Here is a 20,718-nt window from a genome sequence, read left to right on the forward strand (position 1 = left end):
GTCATTATTCCCTAAATAATGCAATATAACAACTATTTTACATAGCATTTACATTGTATTAGGTATTATAAGTAATCTAGAGATGATTTAAAGTATACGGGAGGATATGCATGGGTTATCATGGATCAGGATTTTTAAAAATCGGAAGTTCTCTTACTGAGTAAGTCGGAACAGGTACATCCGGTTTTATTAAGCGTCAGTTAGTCAAACGTTTGTCTTAGTATATAGTATATATTTTACTTTTCTATGCATATAAAGCACTTAAGAACGTATGTTTCAGCGCCAGGCTCGAGAACGGAATTTTCCGAGTTTGATCGAGTGATAGACCACTCCCGAGTGTGTTTTCCACCCTGCTGGGTTGATGTGGAGGATCAAAAACCCAAAACCCAATAATTAAATTACTGCATTGCTTAGTAATAATTGTAGCTTCCATTGGGGCAGAGCCTTTCTCACTTTATCCTTTAAAATTATTGGGATCGTTGACTGACGAAGCCTAGCACTTTTCCAGTGACTGTTGGCGTTTCACCTCTTTTCAATCACTATTATTTCCGCTTTATTTTCAATCGTGATCGTGATTATTTTCATGAACAGAAACACTGCAGATTCAGAGTTCTGCCGCTGGGTCCTAATGTCCACTGCATTGAGACAGGTTGAATAAGGGACTTGAGCATCCGTGAATTTTGGTCTCTGCAAGGGGTCCCGGAACCAATCCCTCGCGGATAAGGAGGGCCAACTGTATATTGCTTTGGATACTGTTGGGGATGGGGGTGGAACGACCTGCAGTGAACAGGTCTCTAGCACTAAGTCTGGATCTGTGGTGGAAGTGTGGAGAAAAGATGAGATGTAGTGATAGGGGATTCACTGGTTAGAGGAACAGAAAGGAGATTTTGTGGATGAGAATGAGGTACCCGGATAGTTTGTTGCTTCCCAAGTGCCAGGGTCAGGGACTCGGATTGAGTCCACAGCGTTCTTATGTGGGTAGGTGTGTGGTCCATGTCAGTACCAATGACATGGGTAAGATGGGTGACGAGGTCCTGAATTCAGGAGTTAGGTGCTAAGTTAAAGGACAGGACATCCAGGGTTGTGATCTCAGGATTGCTACCTGTGCCACGTACTCGTGAGGCCAGATTAACACATGGCCAGGTACTTGGTGCAGGAGGGAAGGTTTCAAATTTTTAGATCATTGGGCTGTCATTCAGGGAAGATGGGACCTGTACAGAAAGGACAGTTTTCACCTGAACTGGAAGGCAACTAATATCCTAGTGGGAACGGTTGCTAGTGCTGCATGGGGAGGAGTGTTTAAACTACAGTTGAGAGGGATGGGATCCAGAGCACCAGTACAGATAGTGGAATATTTGTGGCGAAAGATGTTGATAAGTCCACATACAAGGTCAGGAATCAAAAGGTTGAACATGGTAGACTGAATGTTCTGAGCTGTGTATATTTCAATGCAAGGGGTATTATAGGAAAGGCGGATAAGCTTAAGGATCAGCATGTGGAATTATGACATTAGTAGCCATTAGTGAGACTTGTTTATAGGGGGAGCAGGACTGGCAGCTCAGTGTTCTGGGGTTCCATTGTTTTAGTCATGATAGAGTGGAAGGAATCAAAGGGGGAGCAGGGGTGGCATTTCCAGTAAGGGAAAATGTCATGGCAGTACTCTGACAAGATAGACTAGAGAGCTCGTCTAATGAGGCTTTACAGGTATAACTGAGGAATAAGAAAATTATCACCATGTTAATGGAATTATATTGTAGATTTAGAGAAGTAGACTGTTGCAAGAGCCATAGGGTTGTGATAGTAGGTGATTTTAACTTTTCACATATTATCTGGGACTCCCATACTATAAAAGGGCTGGATAGGAGATAGTTTGTCAAGTGTGTTAATGGAAGTTCCCTTAATTAGTACATGGAATCCCAACTAAAGGGGAAAGAAACAGGGTAACTGACAGCAGTTTGTGTAGGGAACACTTTGCATCTATTGATTGTAATGAAATTAGTTTCTAGGTAATTATGGAAAAGGATCAGTCTGGTCCTCAGGTTGAGATTCTAAATTGAAGAAAGGCCAATTTTGATGGTATCAGAAAGTGTTGATTGGGATAGGTTGTTTTCTGCAAAGATGTATTTGGTAAATGGAAGGCCGTCAAGGTGTAATTTTGAGAGTACAGAGTTTGTATGTTTCTATCAGAATAAAAGGCAACCTTGGTTTATGAAATCTTGGTTTTCAAGAGATAATGTTTCAAAAAAAACTATCGTACACAGCCTCTGAGTTGGTGCTCCACTCAGTTTGTCATCCAGGTGCACCCCCCCAAGTACTTGTAGGTTCTCACCACATCCACATCCTCACCATCAATAGTAAAAGCAGTCAGGAATAAATGAGGTACTTAAGGAGATTGGAGAGACAGATAGATAAATACTTCATTGATCCCAAAGGAAATTACAGTGTCCCAGTAACATTACAAGTGCACAGATCTAAATATTAGAAGAGAAGTAGAAAGAATAAAAAAAATAAGTTACCAGAAACAGTCTAATAGGAGGGGGTTTATCACTTCCTTGGCTATAGGTTGACTCATTATAGAGCTTAATGGCCAAGGGTTAAGAATGACCTCATATAAAGCTCTTTGGAGTAGTGCAGTTGGCTTAATCTGTTACTAAAAGTGCTCCTCTGTTCAGCCAAGGTGACATGCAAAGGGTGAGAAACATTGTTGAGAATTGCCAGGATTTTCCATAGTATCGTTTGTTCTACCACAGCCTCCAGTGTGTTCAGTTTGACTCCTCTAACAGAGCCAGCCTTTCTAATCAGTTTATTGAGCCTGTTGGCATCACCTTTGTTAATGCCATTGCCCCTAGCACACCAGCGTATAGAAGATTGTACTGGCGACAGCAGACTGGGGATAGAACATGTGAAGGAGAGGACTGCAAACTTCAAAGGACTTCAGTCTCCTCAGGAAGTAAAGGTGACTCTGGCCCTTCTTGTACACAGACTCTGTGTTGGTGCTCCACTCAAATCTGTCATCCAGGTGCACCCCCAGGTACTTGTAGGTCCTCACCACATCCACATCCTCGCCATCAGTAGTAATAGGGACCAATGCCGGCTTAATCTTCCTAAAGTTCATCACCATCTTCTTTGTCTTACTAACACTGAGCAGCAGATAATTCAGTTTGCACCATTTGACAGAGTCCTGTATTCATCATCACTTCTTCCTTTTATATACCCAACTATTGCTGAGTCATCAGAGAATTTCTGCAGATTACGTGACTCAGTGTTGTATCCAAAGTTCAAGGTATACAGTGTAAACAGGAAGGAAGCCAATTCAGTCCCCTGTGGGGCCCCAGTGCTGCTTATAGCCATGTCTGACACACAGCTCTGAAGCCGCACATACTGTGGTCTGTCAGTCAGGTAGTCCGTTATCCCGGATACAATGGAAGTGTCATTCTGCATTGAAAGGAGCTTCCCCCCTCCCCCCCAGCAATGAGGGCTGTATGGTATTAAAGGCACTTGAGAAATCAAAAGTCATGATCCACACGGTGCTGCCCTGCTTATCCAGATGGGAGTAAGCCCTGTAGCCCTGTTCAGCAGGTAGATGACAACATCATTGACTCCAATGTACTCCCGGTAGGCAAACTGCAGGGGATTGAGGGCTAATCTGACCAGGCTCAGAGGTGAGCCAGGACCAGCCTCTTGAGGGTCTTCATGATGTATGAGGTCAGGGTCACTGGATGGTAGTCATTCAAGACTTTCGATTGGCCCTTGGGTACTGGGACCACACATGATGTTTTCCGCACAACTGCTCAGCACACTTGTTCAGGACCTTGGGGTTCACACCTTTCGGTCCCAATGCTTTTGCATTTCTTTTAATTCTGAAGAAGGATATCAGCACTGCTAAAAGAAGACACGAGTTTGCCCTAGAAAACTAGGTGAAAGAGAATCCCAAGGGTTTCTACAGATATATTACAAGCAAAAAGATTACAGCGGACAAAATTAGTCCTCTGGAAGATCAGAGTGGTATTCTATGTGTGGAGCCAAAAGAGATGGGGGGAGTTCTTATGGATTTTTTTGCACCTGTGTTTACTCAGGAGATGAACACAGATGTTATAGATGTGAGAAAATGTAGCATCGAGGTCATGGACCCTATACAGATTACAGTGGAAGGAATGTTTGCCATCTTGAAGTAGGAAATTATGGTGAACAAATCCCCAGGACCTGACAAGGTGACAAATGGTGTTCTGCAGCAGTCAGTATTGGGACCACTTCTTTTCATGTTATATGTCAACGATTTGGATGATGGAATTCCCCATTCTCCAGCTCTTTATCTCTTTCGCCTAACAGCTCCCCAGTTCTTTACTTCACCCCTCCCCCTCTCCTGGTTTCAACGTGTACTTCTTCCTTCCCTCCCCCATCTTCTTACTCTATCTTCCCATCTTCTTTTCCAGTCCCAATGAAGGGTCTCAGACCGAAACGTCAACTGTTTACTCTTTTCCATAGCTGCTGCCTGGCTGCAGAATTCCTCCAGCATTTTGTGTTTGTTGTTTGGATGATGGAATTGATGGCTTTGTGGCTAAGTTTGCAGACAATAGAGAGATAGGTAAAGGGACATAGTGTTGAGGAAGCAGGGAGTCTGCAGAAGGACTTTGACAGATTAGGAGAATGGGCAAAGAAATGGCACATGGAACATAGTGTAGGGCAGTGTATGATCATGCACTTTGGTAGAAGGAATAAAGGCATAGACTATTTTCTAAACAGGGAGAAAATTCAAAAATCAGAAGTGCAAAGGGACTTAGGAGTATTTGTACAGGATTCCCTAAAGTGTAACTTACAGATTGAACCATTGGTAAGGAAGACAATTGCAATTTTAGCATTCATTTCAAGAGGATGGGAGTCTAAGGGCTAGGGTGTGATGCTGAGGCTTTTTAAGGCATTGGTCGGACCACACTTGGGGTATTATGATCCGTTTTGAGCTCCTTATCTAAAAGATGTGCTGACATTAGAAAGGTTCAGAAGAATGATTATGAGAATGAAAGGATTAATGTATGAGGAGCATATGATAGTTCTTGGGCCTGTGTTCGCTGGAATTTAGAATAATGAGGGGGAATCGTATTGAAAACTATCGAATATTGAAAGACCTAGATGGAGAGGATGGTTCCTATCATGAGTGAGTCTAGGACCAGAGTGCTCAGCCTCAGAATAAAGGAATGTCTATTTAGAATAGAGATAAGGAGGAATTTCTTTGGCCAGAGGATGGAGAATCTGTGGAATTCATTGCCACAGACACTGTGTAGATGCCAGATCATTGAGTGTATTTAAAGCAGAGGTTGATAGGTTCTTTGCTAGTCAGGGTGTCAAAGGTTATGGGGAGAATGTGACTGAAGGGGATCATAAATCAGCCATGATGAAAATACCAGAAAAGACTCAATGGGCTGAGTGGCCTAATTCTGCTCCTATGTTTTATGATCTTAGGATCTACGTTTATTATCAAAGGATATATATGTCACCATATACAGCCCTGAGATTCATTTTCTTGCAGACATTCATTGTCAATACAAAGAAACAAAACAATAATAATAAATAAACAATAAATAACAAGAATCACTAGTTCATTAAGATGGTTCATAAGTACTTTACCTAAAGGGAAATTACAGGCTGCTGATTGCAGTGAGAGTAGTTCAGAAGTATATTTAGAAGCTCTGTAAGTTGCTCGCAAAATGTCACCCTGTTTCACCAGCAGCATCTTAATAAAAAGACCCAGCATTCCTCTGCTAAGACCTACTTGCCACCTGACTCCCAGATACAGAGTCAGTGATTTCGGGCAAAGGGCATGGTTCCAAAAGATTTTACATTTTATGAGATAGGCACACACAGAACTACTTTACAATGGAATCAGGGATCAAACACATTAAAGATTTTAGTCACAATATCTTTTTCTGCTTGTTAACAGCTTAAAGTTCCTATTTTGTAGATAGGCAATACTTAATGTGCATATTTTCAACTTTTAATTCTGCTTTTTACCATGTAGGACTCAACCCTGTCTTGTTCTCAAGATCAAAAACAAGAACAGCAACCTCTTTCTCTGCAAGTGACTCCCACAGACTACCTCTTGGGTATTGCAGATCTGACTGGAGAATTGATGCGCTTGTGTATCACCAGTGTAGGAAATGGAGATACTGAAACGCCCTTTGAAGTAAGCCAGTTTCTACGTGCTATCTATGATGGGTTTACTTACATAGGCAATACTGGACCATATGAAGTTTCCAAGAAGCTTTACACATTGAAACAAAGTCTAGGGAAAGTGGAAGATGCCTGTTACATGTTGACTGTGAGGGGCTCTGAAATTCCAAAACATGTGCTTGCTGATGTTCTGAGTTCTAAATCATCCATGATTGAACATGTGGAAGGTGTATAGTTAATGAAATATTTCATGAAACCGCTTCGGTCTTTTGATATATGCAAATTAGTTAACTAGCTTGATATAACACAAATATAGTGATATGAATTTGTTTCACATGAATTGCAACCACTATTATGAAACGTGTTTTTACTTCAAAATGTATTTGGTTGTAATCTGTGCACAGGAACTGGGGATTTTTTTTTATTCCTACAGATTTCAAAAAACAGAATTTTTATTCCGTTAAAGGCTGCACATTTGATATGTATTTTCAGTTTTAAAAAATCTATGAATATGACAGAACAACATTGTTTCTTTAAATGGTGGTGGCTGTCCATCATATCTGACAATGACATTAAACCTAATTATTTAAATAGATAATTGATTAATAACCCAACTTAATAAAGTTTCACCACAATATTCTGGCTACCTTATTGAATGCTTTCATTTTAAATGCTACACCCTTTAATGTTTTTGAGGTGTCAAGTTTTGTTCATAACTCAAAATTCCACCTGACTGCTGAAGATTAATTTCTGTTGAATGGGCTTCCAATGTTAATGCCAATAGAACATATTCTTTGCATTTCTTTTTGCATTATTTTGACCAGATAGCTACAAAATGCACTCTTGATATAAAACTAAACTATGGTTACTTTTACTTCTGGGTTTGAACCTCTTTCTGTATAAAAGATGGATTTACTTTGGATTGTCATTGTAAATATGTAACAGCTTAATTTACAATATTTTTTGCAGGAAACTGTTCTTCCACACTTATTTACCCAAAAATAAATTCATTTGACTACTTTAAAATAGAAGACTCCTGAGTTTTCATTCCCCCAACTAAATGAAAAAAACAAGGCATTACACAGTAAAATAATGTTAAGTCTCTAAAAATGTTACGGTTTAAAACTCAGAACAGTCCTTAAAGAAAACAAAAATGGTGTAGACAGTAAAGTCTGTACCATTGAGCACACCTACATGGGGCACTGTCACAGGAAGCAGCATCCATTATCAAAGACCTCCACATTCCAGGCCGTGCTTTCTTCTTGCTGCTGCCATCAGGAAAGAGGCATAGGAGCTCGGGACCCACATCACCAGCATATGTTGTGAAATTTGTTAAACTTTGTGGCAGCAATACAATGCAATACATGATAAATCCAGAAAAAAAACTGAATTACAATAATTATATATTAAATATTTAAGTATATTAAATAGTTAACATAAGTAGTGCAGAAAATAGAAATAAATGATTTTTAATAAAAAGAGAAAGAGAAGAAACTGTTTTTGAATCACTGAGTGTGTGCCTTTAGGCTTCTGTAGCTCCTTCCGGACAGTAACAATAAGAGAGCATGTGCTGGATGGTGGGGATCCTTAATAATGGATGCTGCCTTCCTGAGGCACGGCTCCTTGAAGATGTCTTGGATGCTACAGTGGCTAGTACTCAGAATTCAGAATCAGGTTTATTATCACTGACATGTGATGTGAAATTTGTTAACTTAGCAGCAGTAGTTCAATACAATACATAACCTAACAGAGAGAAAAAAAATAAATAAAATAAAACATAATAACAATAAATAAATAAGTAAATCAATTATGTATATTGAATAGATTTTTAAAACTGTGCAAATACCATATATTAAAAGAAAGTGAGGCAGTGTCCAAAGCTTCAATGTCCATTTAGGAAGCGGATGGCAGAGGGGAAGATAGATAGATAGATACTTTATTCATCCCCATGGGGAAATTCAACATTTTTTCCAATGTCCCATACACTTATTGTAGTAAAACTAATTACATACAATACTTAACTCAGTAAAAATATGATATGCATCTAAAATCACCCTCTCAAAAAGCATTAATAATAGCTTTTAAAAAGTTCTTAAGTAGTTTACTTAAATACATTGAGTCCTAACCCCGGCACTTTAACATATCTTACTCCTGGCGGTTGAATTGTAAAGCCGAATGGCATTGGGGAGTATTGATCTCTTCATCCTGTCTGAGGAGCATTGCATCGATAGCAACCTGTCGCTGAAACTGCTTCTCTGTCTCTGGATGGTGCTATGTAGAGGATGTTCAGGGTTTTCCATAATTGACAGTAGCCTACTCAGCGCCCTTCGCTCTGCTACCGATGTTATACTCTCCAGTACTTTGCCCACGACAGAGCCCGCCTTCCTTACCAGCTTATTAAGACGTGAGGCGTCCCTCTTCTTGAAGCTGTTCCTGAATTGCTGAGTGTGTGCCTTCAGGCTTCTGTACCTCCTACCTGATGGTACCAGTGAGAAAACACCATGCCTTGGGTGCTGGAGGTCCTTAATAATGGACACTACCTTTCTGAGACACCACTCCCTAAAGGTGTCCTTGTAGGCTAGTACCCAAGATGGAGCCGACTAGATTTACAACCTTCTGCAGCTTCTTTCGGTCCTGTGCAGTAGTCCCTTCGTACCAGATAGTGATGCAGCCTGTCAGAATGCTCTCCACGGTACAACTATAGAAGTTTTTGAGTGTATTTGTTGACATGCCAAATCTCTTCATACTCCTAATAAAGTATAGCCGCTGTCTTGCCTTCTGTATAGTTGCATCAATACGTTGCAACCAGGTTTGGTCCTCAGAGATATTGACACCCAGGAACTTGAAGCTGCTCACTCTCTCCTCTTCTGATCCCTCTATGAGGATTAGTTTGTGTTCCCTCATTCTACTTTTTCTTAAGTCCACAATCAACTCTTTGGTCTTACTAATGCTGAGTGCAAGGTTGTTGCCTCAATTCCACTCAATTAGCTGGTATATCTCACGCCTGTATGCACTCTCGCCACCATCTTAGATTTTGCCAACAATGGTATCATCGGCAAATGTATGTATGGCATTTGAGCCATGCATAGCCACACAATCATGGGTGTAGAGAGAGTGGAGCAATAGGCTAAGCACTCACCCCTGTGGTGTACCAGTACTGATTGTCAATGAGGTGGAGATGTTATTTCCAATCCACACATTCGGGTAAGGAAGTCAAGGATTCAGTTCAATGATCAGACTATTGAACCAGAGGGGATAATTTCACTCAACTTCACTCATCCCAACTCTGAACTGTTCCCACAACCTGGAAACTCTTTATCTCACGTTCTCGATATTTATGACCAACTTATTATTATTTCTCTTTGTACTTGCTGTGAAAGCCTGCAAGAAAATGAATCTCAGGGTTGATCACAGATACCCCTCACTCTGACTTCAAACAGGCTTCAATCATACCAGTGTCTAAGAAGAGCATGGTAACCTACCTCAACGACTGTTGCCCAGTGGCACTTACATCCACAGTTTTGAAGTATTTTGAGAGGCTAGTGTCGAAACATATCAGCCCCTGTCTGAGTGGTGACTTGGATCCACTCCAATTTGCCTACCGGAACAACAGGTCCACAGCAGATGCCATCTCATTGGCTCTTCACACAACCCCGGAACATCTGGGCAGCAAAAATGAATACATCTGGATGCTTTTTATTGATTACAGCTCAGCATTTAATACCATTATCCACAACCTGAACCTCAATACCCCTTGTGCAATTTTATCCTGGATTTCCTCACTTGCAGACCCCAGTCAGTTCAGATTAGCAAAAATATCTCCTCCACGATCTCCATCAGCTAAGGTGTACCACAGGGATGTGTGCTTAGCCCCCCTGCTCTACTCGCTTTACACCTATGACTGGCTAAGTACAGCTCCTACACCATATACAAGTTCGCTGAACATGGGCTTAGCCCCCTGCTCAACTTGCTTTATACTTAGGACTGTGAGGCTAAGCATAGCTCCAATGCCATATTTATATAAGTTCACTGATGATACCTCTATCGTAGGCTGAATCAAAGGTGGTGACAAATAAGCATATAGGAGGGAGCTTTAAAATCTGGCTAAGTGGTATCACATTAACAACCTCTTACTCAATGTCAACAAGACCAAGAAGGTGATTATTGACTTTAGGAGTAGGAAACTGAAGGTCTATGAACCAGTTCCCATCGGGTTCAGAGGTGGAGAGGGTCAGCAACTTTAAATTCCTCAGTGATTGTTTCAAAGGACCTGTCCTGGGTCCAGCACGTAAGGGTCATTATGAAGTAAGTGTGCAGCGCTTCTACTTTTTTAGAAGTTTGCAAATACTTAGCATGTCATCTACAACTGACAAACTTCTATAGATGTGCAGTGGAGAGAATATTGACTGGCTACATCATGGCCTGGAATGGAAACACCAATGCTCTTCAACAGAAAAGCCTACAAAAAGTAACGTTTACAGCCTAGTTCATCACATGTAAAGCCCTCCCCACCATTGAGCAGATCTACGTGGAGTGCTGTTGCAGGAAAGCAGTATCTATCATCTGGGACCCCCACCATACAGGCCATGCCCTCTTCTGGCTGCTGCCATTAGGAATGAAATACAGGAGTCTCTAGAACCACACCACCAGGTTCAGGAACAGTTATTACCCCTCACACTGATCTGTTGCCACAACCTGTGAATTCACTTTCAAGGATTCTTCATCTCATGATCTTAGTATTTATTGCTTAATTATTATTACTATTTTCTCTTTGTACTTACTGAGAACGTCTACAAGAAAATGAATCTCATGGGTGGTATATGGTGAGATATACAGTCGGCCCTCCTTATCCGCGGGTTCCGCGTGCGCGGATTCAACCAACTGCGGACCGGGAAAACCCGGAAGTGCTCTTCCAGCACTTGTTTGAGCATGTACAGACTATTTTTTCGTCATTATTCCCTAAACAATACAGTATAACAACTATTTACATAGCATTTACATTGTATTAGGTATTATAAGCAATCTGGAGATGATTTAAAAGTACAGGCAGTCCTCGGGTTATGAACAAGTTCCATTCCTGAGTCCGTCTTTAAGTCAGATTTGAAGTCGGAACAGGTACATCCGGTATTATTTAGCGTCAGTTAGTCAAATGTTTGTCTTATTATATAGTACATATTTTACCTTTTTATGCATATAAAACACTTAAGAAACGTATGTACTTCAATAATTAAACCACTGCATTGCTTAGAAATAATTGTAGCTTTCATCGGGGCAGGGCCTTTCACATGCTCCATTAAAATTGTTCCAATCGTTGACCAACTGTAGCCTAACGCTTTTCCAATGACTGATGGCATTTCACCTCTTTCCGATTGTTCTATTACTTCCACTTTATTTTCAATCGTGATTGTGATTATTTTAATGAACAGAAACTCTGTGGATTCAGAGCTGTGCCGGGTCCTAATGTCCACCGCACTGAGACAGGTTCAATAAGGTCCGGGGTTCCGCTGGGTTCTGACACAGGTTAACTAAGGGACTTGAGCATCCGTGTTTTTTGGTATCCACAGGGGATTGGTTCCGGGATCCAAACCCCTGCGGATAAGGAGGGCCAACTGTATGTACTTTGATAATAAATCTTCTTTGAACTTTGAACTACAAGGGAGAAGAAACTTGGGGCAGATGTCATCAATGTGGTACTGAGCAAATTTGATAGTACAGCAGATGAACAGGTCTCCAGGTTCAGGTTAACTTCGCCCGAGGTTATAAAAGATGATGCTTGTGAGAAAGCCAATGTATTAGCTGTAGTTTTCCAAAATTCTCTTAATTGATTCATTAGATATGAAAATACAAATGTGACAATTATTCAAAGCAGGAAGGAGACAGAAAGAGGGAAAATATGGTGATATTTAGCTTAACGTCTATCGTAGGGAATTTGTTAGAAGCTATTATTAAAGAGAATGATAGATAGATAGATAGATACTTTATTCATCCCCATGGGGAAATTCAACATTTTTTCCAATGTCCCATACACTTGTTGTAGCAAAACTAATTACATACAATACTTAACTCAGTAAAAATATGATATGCATCTAAATCACTCTCTCAAAAAGCATTAATAATAGCTTTTAAAAAGTTCTTAAGTAGTTTACTTAAATACATTAAATACAATCAACCCCGGCACTTTAACATATCTTACTCCTGGCGGTTGAATTGTTAAGCCTAATGGCATTGGGGAGTATTGACCTCTTCATCCTGTCTGAGGAGCATTGCTTCGATAGCAACCTGTCGCTGAAACTGCTTCTCTGTCTCTGGATGGTGCTATGTAGAGGATGTTCAGGGTTTTCCATAATTGACTGTAGCCTACTCAGCGCCCTTCGCTCAGCTACCGATGTTATACTCTCCAGTACTTTGCCCACGACAGAGCCCGCCTTCCTTACCAGCTTATTAAGACGTGAGGCGTCCCTCTTCTTAATGCTGCCTCCCCAACACGCCACCACAAAGAAGAGGGCACTCTCCACAACTGACCTATAGAACATCTTCAGCATCTCACTACAGACATTGAATGACGCCAACCTTCTAAGGAAGTACAGTCGACTCTGTGCCTTCCTGCACAAGGCATCTGTGTTGGCAGTCCAGTCTAGCTTCTCGTCTAACTGTACTCCCAGATACTTGTAGGTCTTAACCTGCTCCACACATTCTCCATTAATGATCACTGGCTCCATATGAGGCCTAGGTCTCCTAAAGTCCACCACCATCTCCTTGGTCTTGGTGATATTGAGACGCAGGTAGTTTGAGTTGCACCATATCACAAAGTCCTGTATCAGTTTCCTATACTCCTCCTCCTGTCCATTCCTGACACACCCCACTATGGCCGTGTCGTCAGCGAACTTCTGCACATGGCAGGACTCCGAGTTATATTGGAAGTCTGATGTGTACAGGGTGAACAGGACCAGAGAGAGCACGGTCCCCTGCGGCGCTCCTGTGCTGCTGACCACCGTGTCAGACCTACAGTCTCCCAACCGCACATACTGAGGTCTATCTGTCAAGTAGTCCACTATCCAATCCACCATGTGAGAGTCTACTCCCATCTCCGTTAGTTTGTGCCTTAAGATCTTGGGCTGGATGGTGTTAAAGGCACTAGAGAAGTCCAGGAATGTAATCCTCACAGCACCACTGACCCCATCTAGGTGAGAGAGTGTGGAAGGGCACTTTGAAAATTTCCAGGTAATCAGAAGGGCAAGAAGAACTAGCACATGGCAAATAAGAGCTCAAGGTGTAGTAATCACCACCAAGGAATAGATAGTCGATTGGCTTTATAACTGGAAATGTTAGGCATGAACAGTTTTCTTCTGGTTGGGAAGATGTAACAAATGCACTGCAGAAATTGTTACCAGGGACTCCATTTATTTATAAATATAAATATGATGTTCATTACAGACTTCTTCCTTCTTTCGATAACCCTCTTGCTCTTCGTCTTGCATTGCAAGAGCTGAGCCCTCTTACTGGTTATATTATACGGGACACAAGATGCAGCAAGGGACACTGATCTATTTGGAGTATTCTGAGCTGGTACAGACAGCAGAATCTCATCTGGAGAAGGCTGAAGGATACCCCACCATAATCTGGTGGTATTTACGTGGCATTATGTGCCAATAGAATACGTAAGAAGGGGAGAATAGCTCTCCATCCAAGATGCAACTCACTGACTAAAAGTTGACTCTCCAAGAGTTGTTAGGTGGGCATGTGTCATTGTGAAGATTAGATCTTCAAACCAAAGCTCCTCTTTGCCTCTTCCCTCAGGATCCCTGACCTTTTGTGGAGGACCACAAAAGCCATTATAACCAACAAAACTGCAAACAGTACACACACCAACTTCATATATTGTGAAGTTTTTAAAGATGTTTATCAATACAGGCAAACACCAGTTTGTGTAAGGGGTCTATTCCTGAGAACTGTTTGTAAGCCAATTTCTTCATGAATCATAAATGTCTATTTTTATAGCAACCCATTATCAAATTGCTTTATATCCATTTGCTATAATTCTTTCATTTCATTGAATATTCCCCAACTCTGTCCATAATTAAACAAATAGAATGTATCCTTTCATTAAAGATTTCCATGAAATATTATAACAAGTTCAAAAATGTTTTTAAAAGTATGGGAAAATTTGCAGGAAGTTGTATTTCCACAAGTCAAGTTGTTCCTAAGTTGGGAAATCTTTGCATGTAGTTTTGTTCTATAAACTCTTGGTCCAAAAAGTCCTTTTATTAGGTCTTATCTCTCTCTACATAACTTTGCCTTGGCTGATGATATGTCAGTGAACAAAGAGCTGGTAAATGAAGTGTAATGTGGGGAAATGTGGAATTGTCCAACTTGGCAGAAAAATTTAGAAAAGCTGATTATCTAAATAGTCTGAGCTACAGAGGGATCTGTGTGTCTTAGCATGCAATTTGCAATGAGAGGCATTGATTGTGTGGATAGTCAGAGGCTTTTTCCCAGGGCTGAAATGGCTAGCACAAGAGGGTACAGTTTCAAGGTGCTTGGAAGTAGGTACAGAGGAGATGTCAGGGGTAATCTTTTTACGCAGGGAGTGGTGGGTGCAGCCCAGCGACGGTGGTAGAGGCAGATATGACAGGGTCTTTTAAGAGACTTTTGGATAGGTACATGCTTAGAAAAATAGAGGGCTATGGTAAGGACATGTTTGGCACAGCTTTATGGGCCGAAGGGCGTGTATTATGTTGTAGGTTTTCCATGTTTCTCTATTTCTAACTACAATGAAGCTAGTGCAAGTAAGTAGGACAGCAAACAGAATGTGATTGTTTTTGTTGTGTTTTGTAACTTTAAAATATTAAACTAACAAAGACACGGGAGTCCAAACTGTGGGTCCAATTTTGAGTTTACTTTAAGCAAGGCACACACGTATCATGTGGTAGCTCAATGATATATGCAATTAGCATATTTTTACCTAAAACCCATAATGAATTATTTAAACAAATGTGAATGCTTAATCAGCAACATACTTTCAAGATCACAAGTATTACTGAAATATTAATTACACAGAGTTTTGCTGGGGAATTGAATACAAAATACACTTAATTTATATAGAACATTGGTGAGATTGCATCTGGAGTGCATCATATTAGTGCTCTTATTTAAGGTAAGTCGAAGATCAACTTACTAATACATAGTATAAATGGGTTGTTTAATGAGAAAGGAGTGCTTATATCTGCTGGATTTTAGAGGAGTGGGAGCAGATTTAATTTATGATACTGAAAAGTCTTGATGCAATAGATGTAGAGTAGATGTTCTGTCTTGTGGGGGACGCTTGAACTAGGAACCATTGTTTTAGAAACAGGGAAATAGAAATATGTCCATTCAATAGAAAATGAAGATTTAGCTTTCTATCAAAGGATTATGAATCTTTGGAACACTATATACTTTAAAGAATAGTTTACAACACCCTTTGACTTTTGAAGGCACAATAGATAAATTCTTGATAAGTGGAGCAGTGTGGAGGGGCATGAAAGGTCAGAGTGAGGAAGCAGAACTAAGGTTACATTCAGAACACCCATGATCTTATTAAATGGCACAACAGGCATTAGGAATATAGTGGTATGTTTCTGCACTTAATTTGTATGATCACTTTTTACTTATTCAGAGATACGGCGTGGATAGGCCCTTCTGGCCCAACAAGCCACACTGCCAGCAACCTACCTATTTGGCACTGGCCTAATCACAAGACAATTTACAATGACCAATTAATCTACTAATCCATTAATTCTTTGGAATGTGGAAGGAAACCAGAGCACCCGCAGGAAAACAACATGGTCACAGGGGGAGTGTACAGACTCCCTACAGATGGTGGGTAGTAGGCTGAGGGTAGCAGACACCAACAGAATCAACAAACTCATTCGTAAGGCCAGTGATGTTGTGGGGGTGGAACTGGATTCTCTGATGGTGGTGTCTGAAAAGAGGATGCTGTCCAAGTTGCATGCCATCTTGGACAATGACTCCCATCCACTCTATAATGTACTGGTTAGACACAGGAGTACATTCAGCCAGAGACTCATTCCACCGAGATGTAACACTGAGCATCATAGGAAGTCATTCCTACCTGTGGCGATCAAACTTTACAACTCCTCCCTCGGAGTGTCAGTCACCCTGAGCCAATAGGCTGGCATGATTAACTTATTATTCTTTAATTATTTATGGTTTTATATTGCTATATTTCTTCACTATTCTTGGTTGGCTGTAACGAAACCCAATTTCCCTCGGGATCAATAAAATATGTCTGTCTGTCTGTGAAGGAATTCCAAACTCTACAGTGCCCTGAACTGTAATAGCAACACACTAACTGCAATACTACCGTGGCACCCAACATTAAGGAATTTTGTGCACTTTTCAGTGGACAGTACGAATCATAGTTAAATTTTTCTTAACTTGAAATTTTGTTTTTTTAAAACCAAACTTGTGCATCCAAGAGAACAAAAGTGTACTTAATATGCATTGCTTAAGTGTTATTAAAAAGTTCTAAGTAAATTTTCCATATAAATTTTACAGTGTAGCTCCTTTGTGTTGTACTTACCCCTTTTGAAAAACATACACTCTGCAAGATCAGCAAGGGCTGACACAGCATTCTTTGTCCTTTTTGAAGAAATTTCTGCTCATCCCAGTCTTGAATTGCAAACCCCCTATTTTGAATTCTTACTCCTGGTTCTAGACACTCTAACAGGGGAAACATAAAGGCCTGTAAGAATGTTGTCTTATTTCAATCAGACAACTTCTCATTCTTTCAAATATTAGAGAATATCAATCCAATTTATTTTTGTAGTACATTCCTGCATTGTAGATTCAGTCTGGGGAACCTTTGTTGTGTTTCCTCTAATGTGTAATAGTACACCAGGCTCTATATAATTGCAGGAAGCTACCTAACTCTCGTATTTCAATTCCCTTGCAATAAATGATTTATTGTCATGTCTTTCTCAATAAAGGGTGTACTTGCATGTTCAGTGCCAGTAACATTACAGTGTCTTACATAAACATGCACCTTGTATTTTATACCAACCTGTCAATCTTAAGAACATGCCGCTCAGCTAATATTATTTTGTGGCTGTATCTACTGTGTTTTGCACCTTGGCCTCAGAAGAACGATGTTTTGTTTAGCTGTATACATGTATATAGTAGAATGACATAAATGTGAACTTGATTTATGTACATGAAAATCCAAGTCACCTGAACAACACTTTACCATCTCCAAGCATTTAAACAAAATGTTTTTGCATTTCACTCCCAAAGTGAATTTTCTACATTATATTAGATGTGCCATGTCCTCATCCAATCACTTAACCTGTTCATAATCCCTCAAAACCTCTCTGTATGCAGCTTTGTATCATTGGAGAATGTAGATGGTCCCCTCATCTAAACCAGCTGAGTATTTCTAGATTTTCTGTTTTTATTCTTAATTTTCCATTTTGATTCTGTGGATTTCTAAAAACATCTAGCTAGACGTAGCATCAGCTTGCCTGCCCTGAACCTGTTTCTGAGGCAAAATTAACGCTATGGGAATAAATTGTACAACGTTCCGCATGTATCATTTGGTTTATTTGGGTATATTTTGGCATTGTCTGAAGTGATCTTTGTTACCTTCTATCTTAGTTTTTCAAAAACTGAGTGATTCCATGGTTGCATTTTGCTTTTTAACCTTTTAGAACCCTGCTTCAGTCTGAGATTCCCACTTGCTTAAGAAGACCACTATTATCCTGCTACCAAAGAGAAACAAGGTAACATTCCTTAATGAAAGTAGCTCTGATATCCACTGTCATAAAGAGCTGGTCATGGACATGTTAACTCCCATCTTGCAGATGACCTTAATCTATTGCAATTTGCCTACTGCTGAAACAGGTCTATGGTTGACATCATCTCCCTAGCTTGACACTCATCCCTGGAGCATCTGGTCAGTAACAACACCTATGTTAGACTATTGTTTATTGATTACAACTGTGCACGCTGGCAATGGCTGAACCCATGTGCAGAGGAACAGCAGACTCTGTCACAATGAGTGCTGGCAATGACTGAACCAAGGTGTGGAGGAACAGCTGGCGCCCATGTAGAGAAGGAAACAAGAGGTTCTGCATAGGGATACCAACAGAGCATTGGTGGTACGACTGAGTGACAGCACGAGACAAATGTTTGTCAACACAAGGGCTCCACAATGCACTAAATGAGAGCAAACTTTAAATAATCAGAGAATGTGGAAAATCTGTACCAGTCACAATGACCTTGATAAGATTAAACAGAAAGCACAAGAGTTTAATGACTCTAGTTAAGACAACAATCAGTAAATACAGATGCTTGAGAAACTTAGAAGCCCAATGCTCTATGGCAAGCCACAGAGCTCAGGACAACTCTGCCTTTAATAATATAATACTCAAGCAAACTCTTCACCAAACTCTGAGATCTTGGAGTCAACACTTCTTTCTGCAACTGGACTTCTTGACCAACAGACCATAATCAGTAAGGATAGGTAGCAATACCTCCACTACAATTATTTCCAACACTGGTGCCCCCATAAGATTGCATTCTTAGCCCCCAACTCTGCTCTCATGATTGTGGCCAGATTCTGATCTAACTCCATATACAAGTTTGCAGATGGTATCACAGTACTTGGCCAAGTTTCAAATAAAGATGAGGTGGAGTACAGGAAAGAGATAGAGAGCTTAGTAACATGGTGTCACTAACAACCTTTCAATATCAGCAAACTAAAAGAGCTAGTTGTTGATTTCAGGAAGTGGGGGCGGGGGTAGTGTACAGGCTCCTAACTACATCAAGGGTACTGAGGTAGAGAGGGTTGGAAGTTTTAAGTTCCTCAGAGTGAACATCACCAATAGCCTGTCCTGTTCAACTATGTCAACACTGTGGCCAAGAGAGCTTACCAAAGTCTCTCCTTCCTCAGGAGTCTAAAGAAATTTAATAAGGAAATTGACATGTTGCCATCAACCCTTACCAATTTTTATCAATATACTATAGAAATCATCAAATCTGGATCCATCATGGCTTGGTACAGCAATTACTCTGGCTGTGACCACAAGAAACTGCACAGAGTTCTGGACACACCTCAGCACATTCCAGAAACTAGCCACCTCTCCATGAACTCTGCCTATACTTCTTGCAACACTGTACAACACTGGCACAACTCAGAGGTGTGTGCTTAGCCCACTGCTCTATTCTTCTATATACACATAACTGTGTGGTTAAGCACAATACAACCATTGTTGGTAGAATCTCAGGCGGTGACGAGAGAGCATACAGGAGTGAGATATGCCGACTAGTGGAGTGGTGTCGCAGCAACAACCTGGCACTCAACATCAGTAAGACAAAAGAGCTGATTGTGGACTTCAGGGAGGGTAAGACAAAGGAACACATACCAATCCTCATAGAGGGATCAGAAATGGAGAGAGTGAGCAGCTTCAAGTTCCTGGGTGTCAAGATCTCTGAGGATCTAACCTGGTCCCAACATATTGATGTAGTTATAAAGAAGGTAAGACAGTGGCAATACTATATTAGGAGTTTGAAGAGATTTGGCATGTTGACAAATACACTCTAAAACTTCTATAGATGTACCGTGGAGAGCATTCTGACAGGCTGCATCACTGTCTGGTAAGGAGGGGCAACTGCACAGGACCGAAAGAAGCTGCAGAGCATTGTAAATCTAGTCAGTTCCATCTTGGGTACTAGGACATCTTTAGGGAGCGGTGTTTCAGAAAGGTAGTGTCCATTATCAAGGACCTCCAGCACCCAAGGCGTGCCCTTTTCTCACTGTTACCATCAGGTAGGAGGTACAGAAGCCTGAAGGCACACACACAGCGATTCAGGAACAGCTTTTTCCCATCTTCCATCTGATTCCTAAATGGACATTGAAGCTTTGGACACTACCTCACTTTTTTTAACATACAATATTTCTGTTTTTGCTCATCTTTTGTAATCTATTCAACATACGTAATTGATTCACTTGTTTATTATCATTTTGTTTATTACTTTTTCTCTATCTCTGCTAGATTATGTATTGTATTGAACTGCTGCTGCTAAGTTAACAAATTTCACGTCACAAGCCGGTGATAAAAAACCTGATTCTGATTCTGATTCTGCTGCCTCAGTAAAGCAATTAGCATAATCAAAGACCCCGTAACACCCCATACATTCTCTTCCATCAGGCAGAAGTTATAAAAGCCTGAAAGCATGTACCACAGGCTCGAGGAGAGGCTCCACCTCACTGTAATAAGACTATGGAATGGTTCCCTAGTAGGATGCGGTGGACTCAATCTCAAATTCCATGGGGCGGCAGGGTAGCATAGTGATTAGCACAACACGTTATAGTACAGGTGACGCTGGTTCAATTCCCCCTGTTGCCTGTAAGGGGCTTATACGTTCTTCCTGTGTGCACATGGGTTTCCTCCCTCAATCCGAAGACATACCACTTAGTAGGTTATTGTAAATTGTCTCATGGTTAGGCTAGGTTTAAATTGGGGGATTTCTGGGCTGCGTGGCTCGAAGGGTCCA

At 40.7% G+C, this 20,718-nt stretch overlaps 1 protein-coding gene across 8 annotated transcripts in view; it reads left to right on the top strand.

The window, feature by feature from the left end:
• The window catches only part of tsnax (translin-associated factor X), a 133,274-nt gene that overhangs the window by 110,279 nt on the left and 2,277 nt on the right, over positions 1–20,718 (top strand). For 6 of the 8 annotated variants that reach the window (XM_073056669.1, XM_073056670.1, XM_073056667.1 and 3 more), the window contains one exon: positions 6,014–7,196. In XM_073056669.1, the coding sequence (XP_072912770.1) occupies positions 6,014–6,400 (387 nt within the window). In that variant the 3' untranslated portion in view covers positions 6,401–7,196. Of the gene's footprint in view, positions 1–6,013; positions 7,197–17,870; positions 17,943–20,718 lie in introns of those variants that run through there. The other 2 variants (XR_012100275.1, XM_073056673.1) reach the window with 2 other exon arrangements.

This window comes from Hemitrygon akajei, chromosome 9 (genome assembly GCF_048418815.1).
Source record: "Hemitrygon akajei chromosome 9, sHemAka1.3, whole genome shotgun sequence".
In the NCBI taxonomy this organism is placed as follows: domain Eukaryota; kingdom Metazoa; phylum Chordata; class Chondrichthyes; order Myliobatiformes; family Dasyatidae; genus Hemitrygon; species Hemitrygon akajei.